We start from the raw sequence: 21,889 nt of genomic DNA on the forward strand, positions 1-21,889 counted from the left end.
AGGCTTCCATCAAAGAGAAGAATCTACTTATTATTTTGTAAAAGGCTTTGTTAGTAATACCCAAAGTGTAAAAGTAGTAGTAAATTCAGCTACAGTAAGAAAAAAAGATGCGTTATACAATAACTACAACAAAATTCCTAAAGAATTAGAGCCAAAACAAAGCTGTCCTGTCTCTGTAAAAAGGTACCTCAGTCATGCATTAACAGCAGGGGGGGCTCACACCTCAACGTGTTTTAGGTCAAATAATATGGAGGTCACTCAATAAGTTAGCACCTAGTGCTTTTGCCATCTCACAGTTACAAGAGAAGCCATTTCAGACCTTTCTAGATCATAACTAAACAAGTATGTCCCTTTGTCGGAAAGAAACCATTGAAAATAATCTAAAATTCCTTCAGTCACTTCACTCTGAATCCATCATTTCCATTATTCAGTGCGCTGTGGGGGTCATGCAGCAGCATGTGGATGGGGTTGTGTGTGTGGTTGCTGTCCCAGCGGAGCTGCATTGAGGCTTTAGAGAGGTCTAACCCCCGCTTTGTCTGGAGGACCCTCTCCCTTGACATTTAATATAACCCTTGGCAGAGAGCCGTAGCGCAGGTGGCCCCCACAGCTGACTCCTTATTGGCTAGCTTTTAAAAACAGGCATGACTCCATTGTTGAGGCTTTTCTCCAGCCCGTGAGAAAAGTCCTGAGGTCAGCGTGAGACTGCAAATGTGAGCTTGTCGGTCACCGTGGCAACCAGATGTGAGGAATGGTAGCCATGGCAACCTATAATCCCTGTTCTCTGTAACAGCTGCATTCTCACTGCGCATTTCTTACACATGTTAATTCATTAGTGGTGTGTTATTTGTATTTTGAGTAATGGTAAGCAGAAATTAATTTTAGACACTAACCAGTGCGAGCGGCAAGACCAGTAGTTTAAAAATATTTTGACGACATGGCATTGAACATCCTGAAACAAGACTTACTGCGTGTAAAAGAAGCAGACAAACCTCAAACAAAAAGGAAAAACAAACAATGACATTCTTCCCAACAAGTAAAAATATAAAAGACAACATTTTTAAAAGTCCATGACCACAAGTGGCTCTGTGAAGATGATGTGGAAGGACAGAATGGCTGCCGTCCCTTTAGATTCCCATGTTGTTGGTGAAGCAGTGATAGAGCGAGCAGGAAACTGGTGAGCCTAACACCGTGCACCTATGCCCTTTCTCCCCAGATACCGCAGAATCGCAAAGTTATAGGTGGTTGACACAGTATAGGTCAGCTATGGAAGGAGAAGCAGAGACAGGAAGTGTCAGAACAGAAATGAAAAGAAGACAAATCCACATCCTGATACTTTATGAATAACAACAAAAAAACTGATTAACTACTAATGGCATTAATTTGATAGCAGATATCATCCGTATAATAGCTTCTGTAATGGAGCATGCGAGTATAATGGGCGCTCCATTTGCCAGGCTGGAAAACCACCAGACATTACAGCATTATTATGATGTTTGTGTCAGCTGAGAAAGAGGAACAGAGAGCAATAGTGCAAAAGTCATCAGTCATGGAGGCCTGAGATGCCTCGCCGCCTACACTTTGAGCGTCACTAAGTCACATGAGCCATAAGACTATTATTGTACCCCGCTGTGGAAGCACAGCCAAATTGGCCCCAGTCAAAGTATAATCACTCACCAGAGCCAAGAGAGTGATGCCCGCACCGGCGAAGGCAGCAATGTAGAGGTCATAGGTCATCTGGTACTGATAGGAGGGAGAGAGGGGAAAGGTGATAAAATGTCGTCTTCATTTCATGTCAGGAAAAATGTAGAGCACGAGTGCAGAGCTGGATTTATTTCCTTGTTTGTACCTCTCTGGTCTTGCAGATGGTGGACAAAGTTATGCCACAAGCTTTCCCTGGTACTGCATTCCATGGCAGGAGCCCTGTTATGAATAAAATGTCTCTATTAAGTTATATCTCTTAAGTACAGAGAGGATGAGGGTGGTGCTATTATACATTTTTGTTATTGTCCATAAATCAATCAAGAATCACACAAAAACCAACAAACAATCTGTTCCTGTTATCCGTTTCTGACTTCCCTGTGTTGTCTGTGGCTCTAAAAACCTCATTGGTTAATACTGAAGACGGCAACATTTAAAACGGGCCACAAATATATAATTTTTTTTAAAAAAAGAAAGGCTAAATCATTTCTTGAAACAACTGGGCACTGTAGTTTTTAGGTTTTTTGGAGACTATTTCCGGAAGTGGATTAATACATATTCAATGAACTACGCCATCTTACACCGTGTTGTGTGACTGACCTAATAAAATACAGTGCCCATGTTCATGATAATGATGCAACATGTCTCCTAGTGCAACAGTGCTGCTCTTTGTGTGACAGCTGTGGGGTTTTTTGGCCACACTCTAATGCACTAGGGATGGCAATGCTGCTCTGTGGGTCAGCAACACTGGAATATATCAACTATTGTCTAAAAATTTTGTACAAACGTTAATGGTTCCCAGGGCAGAAAACTAATGACTGGTAATCCCCTGACTTTTCCTCCAACGCCACCATAATGTTGACATTTTGTGATTTTAGTGAATTGCCTCAGCTGTTTGACGGATTACCGTGAAATTAGGTTCAAACATCCATTTTCCCCTCAGGATGAAATGTATACATGCCAACACACTAAAGCAAGGTGGTGAACATGGTAATCACTATACCTGCTAAACATCAGCGTCTTAGCATTGTCATTGGGAGCCTTTATCATCCATGCTGACATTAGTATGTATCATCTGTGCCTTGGTGCAACCTCCCTGAGCTACTGGGATGGCTGTAGACTCTAAGCTCTGGGTGCATTGGCTGTTTGTGAGCACAATGCATTGTTGGTATTGGTAAAAAATAAATAAATAAAATAGATTGCAATAGATTGCCATTAATAGGTATCTTGTTACCGTATTGCCTTGCATCGACACAGAGCTGGTTGATACTCGCTGGGGTCTCAGTCAGAATGTCAATGGTGTGGCAGGTGGCATCCATGTTGTAGAAGAAGTACACAGGCAAGGCCGAGAAGGCGAACACCAACAGCCACAGCACAGCCAGTACATATGTCATCACTATAAACTGATATAGGAGTAAGCAGAGTAAACATTAGGGTGCATCATCATAACGAACGGATCCACACAGACTGTGTTTTTATGAGCAGTGGCTCAGTGACCAAATTTACTTTTTTCTGATTAGCTTTATTATCTCACTCTCTGTTCTCCTCCTCATCTTCCAACCACTCAGCCCCCCCCCACCCCCCCAAACCACTCAGACACACACTGTATGCTTATCTTTGCATGTCCCTAAAGGTTTTTAGCAGCTTTAAGATTTTCAGCTCAGCACCCACCAGGGAGTGATATGTGTATTAATCCCATCCAATCTCTCCAATCCCCTTTACTTGTCCCACTCTGGGCCCTCTCACCGAGGAGCTGAGGCAGCGGCCACACATGGTGCTCCTGAACTCTCCAAAGGTTTGCTTGGCAGCACTTGTGGTGTAGAAGCCCTCAGCCAACAGCACGATGCAGTACAGGAAGAAAAAGGAGGCCAAACCATAGATGACATACTGGAAATATTGAATGCTGGAGGAAAAAGAAAAACGGCAAAATTCGGGGGTTACAAAGAAGCTATAACCTCCTGAATGGAGACAACAGCCCAAGAAATCCATAAAAAGATGTCACTCTAATGATGGAAATGCTTAAATTTGCCACTCACATGTAGGCAAGAGTGATGTAGTCCTGAAGGTTACGGGCGAAGTAAGTTTCAATTAGTCTCTCTGTCTCTGTGAGTGCCTGGTGACCACAGCCGCAGAAGAGGGCAATGCCAGAGAAACACAGCAGTGTGGCGACCAGGGAGCAGTACGGCACCCCACCCAAACAGCGCATACAGCAGTCGTAGCAACCTGTTAGTCACAAACGCAGCACCGTGAAAGTCAGGGCACATAATTAACTGATGCAACATGACAGACAGCACAGGAGACATGCTCCATTCCAAAGTACAAATTATGCACAGTAGAATGTACAGTGGGTACTTTCTTGTAAAAGAAGTTCCTGTTTTACTCTTTCCATCTGAAACCCTAGTTTCCCCAAGCACACACACACACACACGCACAACTCCTAAAGTATATTGTCATTAAAGATTAATCTTTTGTTCTTCTAGTCTAAAAATGTCCAAAAATAGCGATTAAATGTCTTCTGCGGCTCCTCAGAATTTATGTTGACATCTCAAAAGCCGTTTTGTCCGTCCAACAGTCCAATATCCAAAGAGACTCAGTTTACAATGAGAAAAGCAGAAAATCCTCACACTGGAGAAACTTGACGATTAATTTTCTGCAGAAGTGTTTGAGCACTACTCAACATTCAACATTTTTCCTGTTATGCTGGATAATTCACAGAACACCCTGTCAACAGTTTTCATAGGGACTGTTTCTCTGGTAGAAAGTAGTTCCCATTAAAACGTGTACAATGGAGTCAGAGGATTACTCAGACATAACAGAAACTGTGTGAGCACCATGCAAAATTCCATTGAACTTGGTGGGGGGGAATCATGAAAACCTGGGGATAACCAAGTGAAACTATCTACTTATCTAGATAACACAGGGAATAAATAAGATTTTATTGAATAAATGAACTTCCATCCTTTTCAGTAAAATGTGCTCGTGGACCGAGCTGCAGCTGGACACTTTCACTCCCTCGGTGAAGCTGTGCATTCTCCCTAAAAGTCATGTGCTGTTTGAATGGATGCCAAGGGCACGGGTATGCGTCTGCTCTGACCCCGGCTCGCACCCTGACTCCATTCACCACCCAGCGTGGTGAGTGTGAGAAAAGGGGGGAGGACGGAGAGGAGAGACAAAGTGAAAGAGAGAGAGAGGCTGCTTTTGTGACCGCAGAGACAACAGTCTTTGTCCCACGGCATCATGGGGGTACAAGGGCCACCAATGTCAAGCAAACAAAGGCCAGAGGCACCTCTATTCTTGACACGCACACAGGCACGCATGCACACACTCACAGACTTCCTTCTGGGGGAGACACAGGAACAAGAAAGTGATAGTGGGGAGCTGTCTGTGCTGGAAGAGGATGGAGAGGCAAAGCTAGAAACAAACAATGCAACTGTGTGCATGTGTGCCATTACACGCTTGCATGCGCGCATCCACATAGACACGCACAATGGAAGCAGACAGACTGTGGTTGGTACCATTACAGTAAACACAGATGGCAGGAGGGGCAAATAGATAGCTCTTTAATTGAACACATCTACATGACCGGGTTGGCTGTATGTGTGTGTGTGTGAGAGAGACAGAGACGGGCAAACTGTGATCAGTCATTCAGATAGCACGACTACTATGCTACGGAAGAGGGAGTTTGAAAGGATAAACTGGGAGAAAAATAGCAAATAGCACACTTTAGTGTTCAGCTTTGTTATATTTTAAGACAGGAAGTAAATCAAAGTAGGTCAGTTACACATATTTCTGTGCACAGAGACTTCTGGTCACCGCAGCACAAGATGACAAGTAGCATGCACATGAACCAAAACTTCAAAAATAACCAATATCAGCCCACGTGCCTTCAGATACACCTTGTACCAATTAACTAATTAATGACATTACCAGCCTGAACAATGAGGTGAAGCACCCTGAACCCAGATCTGCCCACAGTCTCTAGTTTTTGACCCAAATGAAAATCTAGGCCTTATTCTGCAAAATAAATAAATAAAAAAAAGCAATCTGGGGCCAAGTTTGGCTCTTTAAAAATTGAGAAAGATTGAGACCGAAAGCAAATGCGACAAGGCTCCTCTGAAAGTGGTCCTGCCATCTCAAGCATGAAATAAATCTCATATTATCAGCGGAGCATCAGCCGGTGAGTAGCCGACCTCTAAAGTGACAAAAAAAAACCTTAATAACTTCCGATGCCCTCTCACAGTCTCATTCACATCAGCGTACAATCGCATAAGAGGGAAAATTCAGATTTGATAATGAGAAGTATCCTATGTGCTAAAAGCCAATAAAGGTGGATTCCCTGGAAGTTTCTTACCCATGTCTGGAAGGATGCGTTCAGGACTTGTTGGCCACTGCTGCCCGTCCTGCAGCTGGTCCGCTGATGATCTGCGCCACTTGTCTTCGGCCCCCGTATATCAATCTCAACTCGCTTTCTGTTCCTCCAACAATGGACAGACCCGCCGATGACTGCAAGTGAAATCTTAAAGAAACAATGTCTCTTTTCAATGAACTTCAACGAGGAGAATAATGAGGAGGTCAAGGTCCTCACGCTTGCAGAGATTTCCTTAGTTCATTGTTGACGCACATTTGCATAGAGAAAGAGCAACTTCTTATGCAAATACACAAGAGAGAGAACTTTTTTCTTTTTCTCACCACTAGAAAAAATAATGTTTCCTCTTTATGTGAGTCGGCTGTCCTAACTCTGAGGCTCACCAAGGCCTTTTTGTTTTAAAAGCCGATGGCAACATTTCAGCCTGATAAATAAAACCAAATGACAAACGAGAAACATCTCATGAATCATGCAGATCGTCCGTGGGAATGATGAGATGCTGTGTGTCCACGGACAGTGAAGGTGATTTCTCTGGAGTTGCATCATCAATATGAGCCTGAGGGCAGTCAGATGATGCTCACCAGGCTTGGAAAACTGTCGGATACAATCTGTTAACTGCAGTGTTTGAGATGCAGGACTGAACACGGAAGATCTGATATCCCAGATGGCAAAACCGATGGGGTCTTTACAATTTATCTCTTAAATGTGTCGATTTAGTCCTGGAATGTGCCTTCAAAAGCAAGCTTGAAGTGGCTTTCACTGACCATGAATATGTGGATAACTCAACTTGTGATAAGAGTCAAACAGTGCCTTTTAAGCTGGATAGTGGAGGGGCAGTGAAGGGTATTTCTCAGCATCACTACAGAGAGATTCTTTGATAAGAAAAACATCAGTAGTGTTTTAATTAGATTGGATTATTATGTCATTTGTGATCATAAAACCCCTGATGAGTATCTCAGAAATAATAATCCACTGGGTATTTGGGTCAGTGCCAGCCGGTTTCTTTGTCCACATCAGTTTATACGACCCCGTAACCCACAATCAAATGTTCAGCTTGAGAAAAAATAAAAAAAAAAGATTAAAATGAGATGTGCTGTGAGCAGAGCAGAGCAGCACGCAGCAGAGGAACATCACTGATCTCCAGCGACCTGACTGTGTCGGAGTGAGAGACAGTCCTCTGATTCATCTCCACCCTCTGGCCAAATACCAGAAATAAAGAGCCAGATCAGGCTTCATCTCATGTCCAGCAGATGGCAGGCTTTTCCTGCCACAGCATCTGTACAGTGTCAGGCACATGAGGACCTTTTCCTCCTCCTTCTTCTTCTTCTTCTTCTTCTTCTTCTTCTATTTTTGTAAGAAAAGTCAGTCTTGTCAAGAAGCATACATCTAAACATGATGCTCAAATAATCCAGTCTGTAAGTATGTTAAACATATTGTCAACCAGATCAAAAATGCCTCTTTTGAACCAGGCCTGCTTTCATATTCATTTATACATGTTCTAATCTAATGTAATTCCTCCTTCTTTCATTTGTAATTTTGTTACAGAGCTCTTTATTTCCTCTCAGCTAATGTAGTTAGTCTCACAGTACAACCCTATTAGATTATTTATTTTTGAGCTGCTAGCTCAGAAATCCTCAGAGAAACACCACTCATGTTCTACAAGCCTTGTTCTCCGCTAACCATGTTGTTGTACACTGTGTGCTACAGGCTCTGACTGGTGTTACCCCTTTCCTCGACTACAGGTACATCTCAGAAGGATTGTTCAATTGTTTATGATACCATTAAAATGAAAAATGTTTTCTCTAGCAAAAGGTAAAACAATTACCCTGCCCTCTTTGTGTAGTGGTGTCTACACACATTTGTAAACATGTTTTACCTTGACTGTTCACATTTCATGCATCGCTTAACCAGGTTTGATATCTCAATTGTTCTGCAGCACATAAACGTATCACCAACACATGAGAGCAACTGCTTTTTCCAAAGTTTTCTTTGAACGCAGATTTCACTCCAAATATCTGTCATCAAAACAACAAGCCTGTTGGGTTACTCGGTGCACTACAGTAGGTTTTCTGCCTATTGGGTGGGATCCAGCGCCGTGGGTGAGAAGCAGCGCTATCAGGTAACAGGTGTGAGGCGGTGACTTGAGATGGTGATGTGCCTTCCCCCTGCCGCCTCTCACCTGTCCACAGCTGCGCTCCGCCTCCTGTGGTCGTCTCAGAGCTGCTTCTCGAGAGACTTTCATCACCTCCCCACTGGAGGAACATTAAACCCTTTTGTGTGTCTAAATGCTTTAGACTCCCCATCACTCAGAGTCGGAAATCTGAGAAAGGCCCAATCAACTTAGCGGACCATTACCTCAGTCGTCTTCTTGCTACAGGGTCATGGAGAATAATCCCTAAAGATGATGGCTGTAATAATGGTATTTTAGCAGTGCCTGGCTGTGATGTGCTCTGTCTCATGGTGGCTAATACTGTACACATCCCCTGTCTCAAATGCAAAGGAAACAAGTCATTGTTAGTAACTTCAAACACTTGTTATCAGATCACCTTTTATTTTTCCTGGCAGCGTACGGAGAACTTTATCAGAAAATGGATCAACTTTATTTCCATAGAATTTTGCAGTTTTGTTGTTTGAGTACACCGTCTGTCAGGGAAAAAAAATCAGCAAATTTGATTATTAAAATGGAAGAAGCCTTGAACAAATACTCAGATTGTCTTTTAATTCACAGGCTGATTTCATCCTTGAGACACTGCGAGTGAGGATTACACACTTTGCTTGCTTCATTCTGTTAGTCATCGGAGTAATATTTGTCTTTGAACCTGAGTGGAATCTCATTCCCCTCAACGTGCCCGCTTTTGTTCTGCTGTAGACGACTCCTCCTGTATTTCAGATATAAAACAACTGCTGCCAAGAGCAAACATGTGGATGCCAGCATCATGCTCAGGCCTGCTAACAGGGTCAGCTGAGCAGATCTTGTGTCCTCCACCTCACAGATGGGGGCCTTTGAGGGTGTTTGAACCAAATCGGGTGTCCCTGTCCAGGTGGGCACTCTGTCCAAGTGGCAGGGCTCCATGCTGTCATTGACCAACAGATTAACCCAGACAGTGGTGTAAAGTGGAGCTGGTCTCCCCCCGTCTCTGACCACAATGAACAGGTGATGCATTCCCAAGTCCTTCTGCAGAAGCTGCTGGGCTACGGTGATGTTCCCCGACCTGGAATCCACCCGGAAGGGGCTGCTGTTTCGCGATGGCTCTGGCGCCACAGCAGTGTATGTAATCTCCGAATTCAGCCCAGAGTCCTCATCAATGGCATAGATTTTTGTCACCATGGTGCCGGCAATGGTTTCTGGCGAGACGGTCAGACATGAGGAGTTGCTGCTGGGAAGAATCACTTTTGGCTGGTTGTCATTGATGTCCTCCACAAAGATGGTTATCCTGGCAGAGGACGTCAAAGTGACCAGGTGTCCATGATCGCTGGCCAACAGGTAGAATTCATAGCGGTCCTGCATCTCGCGATCCAAGTTGGTGGTGGTGCGTAGTGTCCCCTGGGTGTTATCCATAACAAAAGGTCCACTGTTGTTTACAACATGCAACTCTGTGTTCCCATTCTCCCCTTCGTCTGGATCTGTTATCACTAGCCCCCCCACGTGGGCGAATGGCGGGGCATTTTCAGGGATAAAAAAGATGAAGTGAGGGGTTAGAAAAGCAGGTGCATTGTCATTCTGGTCCAGAACACGAATGGATACGGTGGCCGCTGACTCCAAAGGAGGAGAGCCACTATCTCGTGCGAACACCGTGAGTGCGTGTGCACCCTGCTGTTCCCTATCCAGAGAGGCCGAGACAGACAGTCGACCTGTCACGGGGTCAATGTTAAAGATGGTAGATGTGTGTTTGCCCAGCCCGTAGGTCACCATGCCGTTGTACCCGCTGTCTGCGTCTGTAGCCGAGACCTGCAGCAGTGACATCCCTGGCTTGTTGTTTTCCTCCACCTCCAGCTGATAGTGAGACTGGAGGAAATGTGGAGCATTATCATTGACATCTGCCACCATCACCCTGATCACATGCCTGGAAGGAGCGATCACAGACCCTTCAGCTGATCTCCCTTGCACTACCACAGAAATATGATGTTCACTTTTCATCTCATAGTCTAGGGGCTTTGATGTGGAAAGCAGATATTTACCATTCTGTGGGCTCAAAGTGAAAGGCACTTCGCTCTCAATGGCAAGAGACGAGCCTTTCAAGCTGCTGTCACCCTCAAGCTCTAAAACAGCTAAGACGGTGGGGGGCTGGTTCTCTGGTAACACCATAGTCTGGTTTTGATGCTCCGCTATGAACCCGATCTTGATGGTCAGCTCTTGCTTCGCCTTGGGGAGCACGGATACGGTTACCTGAGTGTCTGCTGGGGGGCAGTGATGACCACTAGCTAGCACTTTCAGCAGCAGCTCCTCGGAGTCGTCACTCTGGAGGTCCTGTGTTAGTCTGATGTACCCAGTGAGGCTGTCGAGGCTAAAGAGCTTCTTGGCCCGCTCTGAGACTTTGGGACTGAGGGAGTAGACGATGGCAGCATTCGGGCCTGAATCTGGGTCTGTGGCTCTGACCTGAGCAACCAGCGTGTTCTTCAGGGAGTCTCCAGGCACGGAGACACTGCGAGGGCTGTCCGAGCTAAAGCTTGGACAGTTGTCGTTAACATCTGTCACTGTGATTATTAAAGTCGCTGTAGCACTTAAAGGGTCTGAGCCGCAGTCGGTGGCCACCAGCGCCATCTGATACATGTCCTTCGTTTCCCTATCCAGAGTTGTTTGCACCACCAGCATGACACCAGGCCCGTCTGCCTCGACTTTTAAACTGAAAACTCCATCAGAATCTTCCAGGTGGTAATGCAGCTCGCCGTTATCACCGGCATCCCTGTCCTGAGCTCGGTCGTCTAATAAGAAACTGGTCCCTACAGTCACGTCCTCAGACACCCTCAGGTGTATTTCACTGTTTTCAAAATGAGGCGCATTGTCATTGATGTCCTCTATGATCACAGGAAACTGTATAAGGTCTCCTGAGGGGCCCACGACAGCATTGTGTAGAATAAAGCATTCCTGAGCTTTTGTCTCCTCTGGGCAGAGGGCCTCGCGATCCGTCTTTTGCTCGGTGGTGTAGAGATTCCCCGTGTTTTTGTCCATCCACAGATACTCCTGGGTCAGGAGCTGGTACGGAGGAGGAAAGTGTTTTCTAAGTGACCCGGCCAGAATACCGGGCTCCTGCTCCTCTGGGATAGAAAACCAGACAGAACCACACATGATCTGCTGGACATGGACGACAACCAGCAGACTCTGACAGGAGAAGAAACAAACTGTGAGCAGTCATCTTTTTTAAAGCATCAGTGTTTTTAAATTTTGGTTATGATTTCCCAGTTTTTTTGTTGCACTTGAAACGGACATATAGAGGTTTTCCCTGGTAGTGATGACGTTTAAACTTCTTGCCTCAGTGACCTCTATTATAATCAGGCAACTACACAATGACGGTAATGTGATGCTGTTTGCTTATCTTTAACCAGTTACTCTTGCTCACACAAATAACACACAAAAATCATCAAAATGCATCAATTTTTCCTTTTAATCTTTAAGAGACTCTGAGTGGGGATAAGTTTTCAAATAACCCAAAAACGCTTCATCGCCTCTCCTGGTGCTCTATCACACATTCAGTGCATTAGTCAAAATTCAAAATTGCACACCAAAGAATAGCATCCCACTTATACTGTTTCACCCAATCAGACAGACTGAGACAGTAATTAGAAACCGTCAGAATGGATTACCCCTTGCATTGCTTTTGACTCACTGACCTGCAGCAGTCCAGCCCAGTTCATATTATCAGGAGTCCCATGGCCCATCGCCCTCACACATGTTACCCAAGTTCCCCGGCAGCGAGTGAGCACCGAGGACGGAGGCAGGAACCTAAACCTGCACAGCTGAAGCATAATTCATTACATGCCCCTCCTACGACACTTACCTTGCCTGTCAGACTGACACAGGAGAAGTCAGACGAACAACAGGTTTGCCTGCATTAGTGGAACACAGGCTTTTGTTGCAACAACTGATGCGTCGCTAAAAAATAAAAGAACGAGTAAGCACGAGGCTCATGTTATGCCATGTTTCCTCTGAACTATAGACAGGATTAATGTGTAAATACCAAATATGCTTACACGCCTGTTTTTATTACTCCACCTGCTACCTGTTTTTTTCCATAATGTTTGAACTGCCACTAAATCATTGTTCTTCCTCAGATTCGTCTTCTGGTACCGTTTTCTTCTGTCCAAATCTCCACAAGCCTCTACAGCACTAAAGATCAAATCTTTATAAATAACATCCGTCAACTGTGTGAACAAAGCTCAGTGTTTCTTGTTGCTTTCACATGGGAACATACAGGATTTTATGGTGTCTTGTAGAGGTGAACATCAGGGGTCAAAAAAATAAATAATACAAAATATGATGCCACATTTATCTGGCATCTTAAGCTTAATTAGTTACCTACCTTGATTGGCTATGTCATTAAAATGCCTCCCAAAATCACAACCATCGCACAAATAATATCATAACACACTCACAACAAAAGGGTGCTATTATGCATGATGAGTATATTTGATGCTGGAGTGAAGGGTCTGGTAAACATGCAAGGCTTCTTCGTTGAAAATGACATAACATGACCCCTGGACCTGAACAGCTGCTCTGTGGGAGGCTAAACAGAAATTGCACTCGAGGGGCCTCTGTCGACAGAGCAGAGTACTGCACCCTTCACTGCACAGTTAGAATATTTGTAAAAAGTTTTATATATATATCTACAAAGTGCCTTTTTATTCAAGTGAGTTTACTCCATCCACAGTCAGGATCTTGGGTATAAATCCACCCAATCAAAACTATCATTAAATAAAAATTTGTTGATTTTTTAAAAATAATTTTTTTGTTTTTGGATGATGTGACATGACTGTAGTGTGACAAGGCTCTTCCTAAGTGGACTGATCATCATCACAGTTTATCACACCTCTGTATTAACATCCTATTGTCGCAAGTTCCTGGTGCTAAAAACAGGATACATCTCTCATGAATACTGGATGAGTCGCTTTTAAAGTCTACACGCATTTCCTATTAATATGAAAGCATGGGGGAAAAAAAAAAAAAAACCTAAGCCTCTACCAGAGTTGCATAATGGATTTTCTGTCTGTCTCATTTGCGCATGGTTTTGCTTTCAACTTTCCGCCCACTTTTTCCACTTACAGCAGACCGCTGAGGTTTCTCTGCCCTCTGATTGGCTGCTGGGCTCCGCCAGCCGAGCGGCTTTATAATAAACTACGTCGCTTGTCAGCTCATAACCGTCCTGAACCACAGACACAGCAGCATCTTGGTTTTATTCCACCGCACTGACATGTCCTCAGACAGCACAACAGGTGAGTCCAACGACTGCTCGAGCTGTTAAATGATGATGCAGTGATGTTGAGGCCTGTGACAAACAGCCAACACCATTTGTAATGCTTTCAGGGAGGCTGTAAAAAGTATTTCAACCTCTTAAAAATCCAGACTTGCCCTAATCCTTTTTATTATATCACATCACGTTGCTATAAATCAAAGTTACATGGAGAGAATGAGCACTTTTGTAAGTCGTGCAGCCTGCTAACTTTAATTTCCCTACCTCATGCTCTCTTATTTGTTCTCATTTCCATATTTCACTCTCTCTTTCTTGAACTTCGTAATCTCTTTCATAGCTGACAGAAGTTTTCGAATGTGTGTGTTCTGATATTTTCCTTGCTGTGTCCTACCATCATTTACTGCCTCCTGATTCCCACAGAGGACTGTTAAAGCTTTGTCATATTCATGTTGGCATAATAAAATAACCTTGTGGTAAAATGGTGGGTAAACTGAGACCAGTTCATCCCAATACAGTGTTACTTTATGGCATTGCAGTTATTCAAGAAATGGCCAAAAGTGTTGTTTTATGGCCACCCAAAGCACAGGACTTGGACTTAAAATGTGATATTTGTTTATTAGAGCTTGCAGACCAGGTGTTTTACAGGCTGTTAGATGCTTTATATGCCTTATGGGCTGTTATTTTCACCCATCAAGTTATCTGACTCAATGCTATATTTTCAGCTCTTTTCTCCTGTTTTGCTCTGTGAGATATCTTGAGACAGTCTTAACGTTTTCTTCCCGTGGAGTAATGTGATTTCTCTCCAACTGCCGTCACATTTTCCGCAGACTTGGACCTCGAGCTGGGCGAGCTGCTGCAGGAGTTCCAGGATGTGGTCGAGGAGCTGAAGGCCCCGTCTCACAGCAAATCTCATGCTTACCAGCACGTCCTGCAGGAGGCCAAAAGTCGCACGGGTCTGGGGGACGACAGCGGAGTCGAGGACTCTGATTACAGTGAGTAATCAGATCGCCACCCTAGAACGATGCTCCTGCGATCAGGGCGTTTGTTGTGTGGGGAAGGGAAAACATTGTTTAGTGCATCATTTAACTGGTGAGTGAAGTTTGTGGAGTTCCCACGGGTGCCAGTTGTGGCCCTTTATCAGCCCAAACAACTGTGGGCTTGGCTCTTCTTAATTTGCATGAAATTAGTGGTACAAGAGGACACATCCCTGTACACTTCCAGTCAAGTGGCTGTTTTGCACACGACGATACTGTAGCTGTGTACTGGAATGAACTGCAATTATGGATAGCCCATTTCCTCTAATTGTCTGGATTTATTTTGTTGCTGCTGCCGTTGTCGACGGTTATGAGATAAAAGAAGAAAGTGTGTTTTTCTGCTCCCACGTGTCGTCATTATTGAAAGCATTTTGGCCCCCTAATGTTTCAACAGGCAAACCGCTTTCAGAAGCTGACACCCGGGAGTCGCTAAGAGTGAACACGTGTTTACCTTCATGTTATCGTCATTATGTGCAACTCCTGCGTTGTGCTGAAATTGTCATTGCTGTTGTTGATAATTTGCATGGGCTGGCCTTAGTGCTTGTCTCCTGTTTATTATCTCAGCTCACACCCATCTCGCCTCCCTCTCTCCCTCTCCCCCCCAGGCAGCGAAGCCTCTTTGGGAAACAGTTTGAACACCAGCGAGGAGGAGCTTCACACAGCAGGCATAACGCTGGCACCGAAAGGTACTAGAGACTTCCATCAGCCTATCTCCAGATAGCTCTCGTTCTTACAGTGATCACTATCACTTTTGCTCTGATCACTATCACAGCCACACAAAAACCCTCCGCATTAGGCCGGGAGTTCTTTTGTTTTTACACAACAAAGCCCCTGCCGCTGTGACTGTGACGTCTCAGCCCCCCCTCTCTGCAATCTCCTGCAGGGGTTATTTGTGCTGTTATGTAGCAGTGAGTCTGGCTCAGGTGTGTGTAAATGAATGAGAGCTGTTGTATTATGTTGCATGCGGATGTCAGGAACTACCGTTAAATCTGAATAGATGTAAACAAGTAGGTGACCAGGAGGTGTCATTCACTCTGCTCGTGCTTACGCAGAATACCTTAGGATGTTTACAGCAGAGATCCTGTTTGGATCTATCAAGCTGTGGAGGTTTTAAGATCAGCCTTATCTCAGTTTGTAGAAAAGAAACTAAACATGATTTTGCCTTTTCCAAAGGCAGTTTGGTTCATATGTAATTCTGCTTACTTAGATTAGTTTTCAGCTTTTGGTCCAGAGGAAATACCATTGAACTGAGCCGCATTTCTCCACAAAAATGTTCCACTGCTTTACTGCTTTTTTCCCTCTATACAGTTTCTCAGATTCCTTTTTGCTTTCTGTCCTCTTTCTGCAGCCAAGCTGGGAGACACAAGGGAACTTGAGAGTTTTATCAACATGTTAGACCAGGAACTTGCAGGTATGTATTTAATAGAATTACACTCCCTATCACTCAATCTTTACTTTATTTCTTTTCCACTTAAAGCTGACAAGCCGGCAGGCTGCAGTGTGTAATGGTGGCAGAGACGCTGACAGAGCGCATGTTATACAGTGTGTGTAGTAGTAGTAAGCCACTTTGTTTCTACCCCGTATACCCCCCCCCCCCCCCCTCTTCTCAGCCTTTATCTCTGAGCACCTCTTGTGTGTAAATGCCATGTCTGGGGACTCCGGTGGACTATCTACACAACCTTTAGTGATAATAGCATACTTGACTACATGAGCATCATGATCCTGCTATCAGCACTAAAACAGTGGTGTTTCAGAGGCCTGTGAACACATGCATGGCCCGCTGCATGCACGCAAACCACAAGGAACAAAACATACATCTGCTGATATCAGTGGTCTTGACATAGAGGGAATTAATGTTACAAATTAATCGTAGCTCCCTCTGTATCTTTACAAAGCTGTCTTATTAGTCAGTGCATGTTTATGTGTGTGTTAATATGCCTGTGCCTGCTCTCATATCCAGGCTCCTGAGTTTTCATAGTTTTCTCTTCCTTTTTCTTTTGCAGATATGTGAACAGAGAGAGAAAGTGAGCCACGTAGCCACGGAGGGGTCAGGCTGGGGGCGACATGGCTGGCTACTGCCGAGCAGGCAGGCGGATCTACACCAGAGCAGATCTGAGGGAGCAAATGCTCCCCTGGCTGCTCCAGGGGAAAAGGCTAACATCAAAATGCAACACCCTCAGACCTCTGGCGACGGCGTGTCCAGCCGCCAAGACGACATCCCTGCTGCATCAGATCCAAGATGTGACCGAAAGTAGACAAAGCTTCCATCTGTCCAGGAAGAGAATGCAAATGCTGCTGAGAGTATAAAAAGCAAATTTCCATAAGTAGCATTCCAATAAAGGGCCCTAAATTCTCAGTGCCATATGCATATTTTTTTTGAAGGAGGCTGATCATTGTTTAGTTCAAAATTACAAATGGCACTTTAGGTTTAAAGTAATTTCAAGTCCAAGGGATTCAGATCTGCTCTGTAACATCAAATGCCGTTTATGTGCCGATGCTTCCAGTGTACAGTTCTTGTTAATATTCTTTTTTTAAATAAAAATTGTTGTACAGATGAATGCACATATAAATAAAGCCACATTTTGATGGAATTTTCGATATACTTCATGTTTTTTTTGTTGGCATGTATAAAGCTAAATTGAATCTTTCTCCACATTCAGTGGAGAGAAACTGCTGGCCTTGCTGGCCACATTCGATTCTACACACACATGATGTTGAAAGCCTTTCACTTTTCTAAAAATACTCCTGACAGTACTGACAACAAATTATATTCAATGTGCCGACACCTTCACTTTCTCCTAAATTGACTGTTGCTACTGTCACACCACATGTCTCAGGAGCTCCTCACCCATTCTTCTTTGTTTGTACCTATGCATCCTGAACGTCTGTTCTGATTACGCTTTGAGTTTCACTTCTGCCACCAAATCAGGAAACCCACAAATTTAGCTCAAAAAACCATGCGAAGACAGCTTAAAGAGGAAGTGCGTCAGTTGTGCTGTGAGAAACAATGCTCGTTTACACTTTGTGCGGTAATTCTTTTGCAGAGGCTGTGACCCCGCTATAACTTATGACCACAAACCCAGGCTTTGAACTGAAGGAAGGAAATTGTTTGAGTTGCCTGTACAAGAGCATCTTAGCAGTTCCCAAGCTGTGACTTCTCCAGCATGGTTGTTTTTTACATTCTGCTGTCATCTCAATGTAGTGTAGGTCCACCAAGTGTAATCCATTCACTGTTGTCAAAGCAACATTGCTTAAAAGAAACAGACAAGGCCAAGGTGAATGTTGTGGTTGTAAGGTGTGATTTTTCACTTGTGACTTGTAATTTTACATTGAGTGACATCAGCGGTATAATCCAGCTGAAGTATGCAAAGTTATTTTTAGTCTGCTGACGAACTGCCAGATTTGAGTAAAGAATGAATGAGGAACTATAACCAACAATCTCTGAAATATTTTGCTTCCCCGCTTAGTGTAATCACACATAAGACTAAGGAAAAGTTTTGCCCTCTCGGAAGCAGAGATGTCAGGGACCAACAGCTTATTGAATTGTCATTGTTTTCTCCTTAAAAATCCCCAGACAGCCGGTTGATACGACCCGTCATCTGTACCGCCGGCCCAGGTGATATATTCTGGATAGACTGCTCGGGTGGTGCTGCCTTTTGACATCATGTCAGCGGCAGCGGCCAAAGGAAGGAAAGCTGGACATTTAAGATGCCGTTCTTTGTCTGTTTGTGTCTCATTAAGAGACAGTTTGTTCTGAAAGTTCACCGCTCTGAACTCTGGCCATCTATTTAACTCTGCTGACCGGGACCAAAGTTGGCTCTGGAGAGAGAGAGCGGTACAGCAGGGAGAGCAAATGAGCTTAAAATTTGACATTACTGTAAAGCAAAAAGGAGCAGTGCGAGGAGAAAGAGACCAAAAGGCACACGGGTGTTCAAACAATAGGGAAACGCACAGGGGTGATGTAGAGTAACCTGCTCCTCCCGTGTTGTCTGATCCACTTAGAGAAAACTGAGATGACTGATTGAGGCCACAGCTGTTCAGGATAGTAACAAACAAAGTTGGCTTTGACATGATGGAACTTCCCGTACAAACGTGGGGCACATCCTGTTTTCAGAGACTTAAGGCGAAGAATTGCAACAATGCAGGAAACGTGGCGGTGTAGTACAGATGGAGCTGAAAGGCATTTGATTAGAATTCTCTCTGTGTTTGTCCCATGGTGGGTACGTAACACTGTGTTTCATAGCTGTAGCGCTGTAGCCCGTCTGGTACTTGACATTGCTGCCACACTTACCTGCTCTAATCCACATTGTCATTTCATTCAACACGAAAAAGTCACCAGCAGCTAATTACGTTGTATGATTTTTATTAGATTGCTCTTCAGCGGGATCTGATGTAATAAATCAGTTTGTCTTCTGGGAACACCTCCCTGTTGTTTCGCTAATTACTATGAGACCGGTATTTGATTGGCAGTGCACCAAAGTAAGAGGCCGATATGTCAGCCAGTCGCCTTGTTTAGATAACAGACAGAGTAAATGATGAATGAACTGAGTTCATTAGCTGGTAAATTAAAATGAAGTGATATCACGATGAGACAGTGAATGGTCTTGAGAGATGAAGATATAATGAATATGTTGTACTCCTTTTTGACCCTCACCTACAAACTAGGGCATCTTGGTGATAAATGTCACAAAGACTTAAAATCTCTATTCACAACGCCGGTTTGTTTTAAGCTAGTTAACAAGCTAATGAAGATGTAATTGAGTACAGCAGAAAAGAGGCACTTGCTATTATCAGACAATGAGTAAATGAAATAGAGATATGGCCTGTGCAGTGAGGCTATCATGGCCGAGATGAGTGCAGCATGCAGAGCACGCAGTCTCCTGTCATCTGCCTGATGAGAGACTGGAGCAACGCCTCTCCCCCGAGAGCTCCCCAAATGGTCCAGGCTAACAATGCTCTCCCAAGGAATTAGCTGGCTCAACCGCCCAACACACACACACACACACACACACACACACTGAAGTGATATTCTGAGGGGGTCTTACATAACTGGGGCCAGTCTCTGAGTCCAGATCAAGGACTCAGATCATTGCTTTGTTATTCTTGCAGAACTTACAAAAGGCAAAACGAGAAGTTTAAACCATAAAAGGAGTCAGTGGCTCATATGACACCTCTTCAAAGTCATGTAAGATATTTATACAAGCCATAAATACTGTAAAACTATTTTTCAGACCTGCAGCAATGACTTACTGACTACAGGGGAGGATTTTAAGTCCATACATTAGCGCACTAGCAACATGATCTATGTGATATTTGCTGCTACGGTGAAGAAAAATGCCAATCACAAGATAGCATCACCGGAGTACACGTGAGCCGTGCTCCTTTTATGATGCACGGTGTTCACACTAATAAAACCAACTGGACTTTTGGGTCAGTGTGCTCGGATCCAGGTTCAGGTCCCTGATGTGAAAGCCTTCTTATATAACTTCATTTTTGCCTGGTGGTGTTGTTTATGTTTACCACAAAATCCATGTACGGACCTTTATAGCTTCTAGAGCATGTATCCTAATGGCCTAAGTGATCCCTTGACATTTCCACTAGCTCTGACATGGGGCTGACTTTTTGTGGTTTTGAGTGAACTATCTCAACAACTCCTCGGTGGACTGTCATGAGATGTGCAGACAGATATTTGCATTTTCCACATAAGAATTGCAATGACCTAGGAGATCATCTTACTTTTCACCAAGTGACCTTTCATCCTTAGGTCAAAACCTCTGTTTGTCTGATGCCTTGTTTATGACCAAATACCTACATAAGTAATGGAATTCCCATCAGTCTTAGCTGTACTTTATGTGTAGCACTAATTAGCAAATGTTACCAAGCTAATGTACAAAGCTAAGATGGTAGACACAGAAAACATTATACCTGCTAAACATCTGCATGTTGTCATTGTGAGCATGCTGATGTTAGCATGTAGCTCAAAGCACAACAATGGCTGACTACATCGTCTCTCTGTCAGTGTTGCTTTGTGGGCCTACATTGACATCCAAACACCACTGGTCCGATTTCTATGGATGGTGATTACATACATAAATGGCAGTCACAATATTTTTGTTGGTCTTGTTTAGTCACAATAATCCTGCCTCCAGCCCCTGACGTTGTTAGATTTAGACCAGCCAAGTGTTGGTGCCACTCCGGGACCAGTTTTCCTGGCTGAGAGCCAGTACTTTTGCTGTCAAAACACAAAGAAGTGGTTCGACGTTTGCCACCAGCTGCTGTAGACTCTGAATGTTGTTTTAGACATCGGAAATTTGTATAGTAACTGAAGATTTTTTTTTAGCTAACTCATAATTAAGCACATTGATCTGTTTTTTTTCAGCTGTATCTAAAAAAACAACTTCTATGGATCTTAAAATGAAATAGATCTATAATGCAATACTCAACTCTTTGCGGAGAAAAAAAAAATCTCTACTACCTCATTTTGGAGTCATTAGTGCTGTGGAAACTTTGGAATGGGTTATTTGGATGTTTGACATTGCTGTCATGTAAATCCAAGTTTAAACCTATAGCCATGTAATTTCCTGTTTTGCTCTCTGACTCCTCAGACCTCATTGTATAGAGAAAGAAACCAGTTATTATGTTGAGACGAGTTCATTCCCAAAGAATGTGACTCATCCAGCCTTCCCTGGACTTCAAATGAGCCATTACATCACTGCTGACTGGGGATTTCTTGTCGCCACTTCATCCTTCCTCTTTCAACTCAGACAGGCAATTTACTAGAATTCATTACTGAAACTAACAAACAACATAAAACATATCAAAGAGCCCAAATATAACTCCATTCTTGTGAGAGCCTGTGTCACACGTTGGGGTCTCTTAAGGTGCATCTTTACAGCTGTGGAAGTGTTTCCAGTGTGTTTGTAGTTACAGTAGTAGCAGATTGACCTGACTGAACTGACTGCCTTGCTGCTGAATTTTCAATCCATTTCAGTGGTGTAAAACATTCTTGGGGCCAAGATGTTACTTCTCTCTCATCAATTAGCTGACTTAGCTATCTTTCTGTCACAGCTGATAACACCTGACAGTAAAACAGGAACTAAAGTTAATCTATTGCGTGTGAATATGCACTTGTTTTCAATTTATTTTATGTGTAAACACTGGAGGCAAATGGACCTGCTTTTTAACATATATTCAAATTAGATTCCCATCAGCAAAACTACTGCATCTTTAAAAAGAAAATTGTCAAAGTTTTATGAGGTCAGACGTTTATCAAACTCTATGATTAAGTATTTACAATAGTATATACAAAATCTATTTGGGTAAAAATTGCCATGCAAACGTGTTCAGTCTCTGCCTCTCGGGGTAAAAATAGGCTTAACTTCAAA

General features: G+C 43.7%; 3 protein-coding genes across 3 annotated transcripts; 1 reads left to right on the forward strand and 2 right to left on the reverse strand.

The window, feature by feature from the left end:
* Window positions 1–1,002: 1,002 nt before the first annotated feature.
* Window positions 1,003–6,127, reverse strand: plp1a (proteolipid protein 1a). Its single transcript, XM_070836948.1, has 7 exons — window positions 6,050–6,127; window positions 3,735–3,921; window positions 3,445–3,601; window positions 2,933–3,101; window positions 1,847–1,920; window positions 1,675–1,740; window positions 1,003–1,261 (listed from the first exon to the last, which is right to left on the reverse strand). Exons 1-7 carry the CDS (start codon window positions 6,051–6,053, stop codon window positions 1,181–1,183), a joined length of 738 nt encoding a protein of 245 aa, XP_070693049.1. The 5' UTR covers window positions 6,054–6,127; the 3' UTR covers window positions 1,003–1,180.
* A 2,725-nt stretch (window positions 6,128–8,852) lies between these two features.
* On the reverse strand, window positions 8,853–11,941 carry pcdh20l (protocadherin 20-like). The gene is made up of 2 exons (XM_070836947.1): window positions 11,894–11,941; window positions 8,853–11,384 (listed from the first exon to the last, which is right to left on the reverse strand). The coding sequence occupies exons 1-2, from the start codon at window positions 11,939–11,941 to the stop codon at window positions 8,853–8,855; spliced, it is 2,580 nt and encodes an 859-aa protein (XP_070693048.1).
* Window positions 11,942–13,429: 1,488 nt separating this feature from the next.
* On the forward strand, window positions 13,430–17,095 carry LOC139207274 (regulator of cell cycle RGCC). The gene is made up of 5 exons (XM_070836949.1): window positions 13,430–13,492; window positions 14,298–14,462; window positions 15,110–15,190; window positions 15,853–15,915; window positions 16,508–17,095. Exons 1-5 carry the CDS (start codon window positions 13,471–13,473, stop codon window positions 16,513–16,515), a joined length of 339 nt encoding a protein of 112 aa, XP_070693050.1. The 5' UTR covers window positions 13,430–13,470; the 3' UTR covers window positions 16,516–17,095.
* The last annotated feature ends 4,794 nt before the right edge of the window (window positions 17,096–21,889 follow it).

Source organism: Pempheris klunzingeri, chromosome 9, assembly GCF_042242105.1.
Source record: "Pempheris klunzingeri isolate RE-2024b chromosome 9, fPemKlu1.hap1, whole genome shotgun sequence".
NCBI classification, from domain to species: Eukaryota; Metazoa; Chordata; class Actinopteri; order Acropomatiformes; family Pempheridae; genus Pempheris; species Pempheris klunzingeri.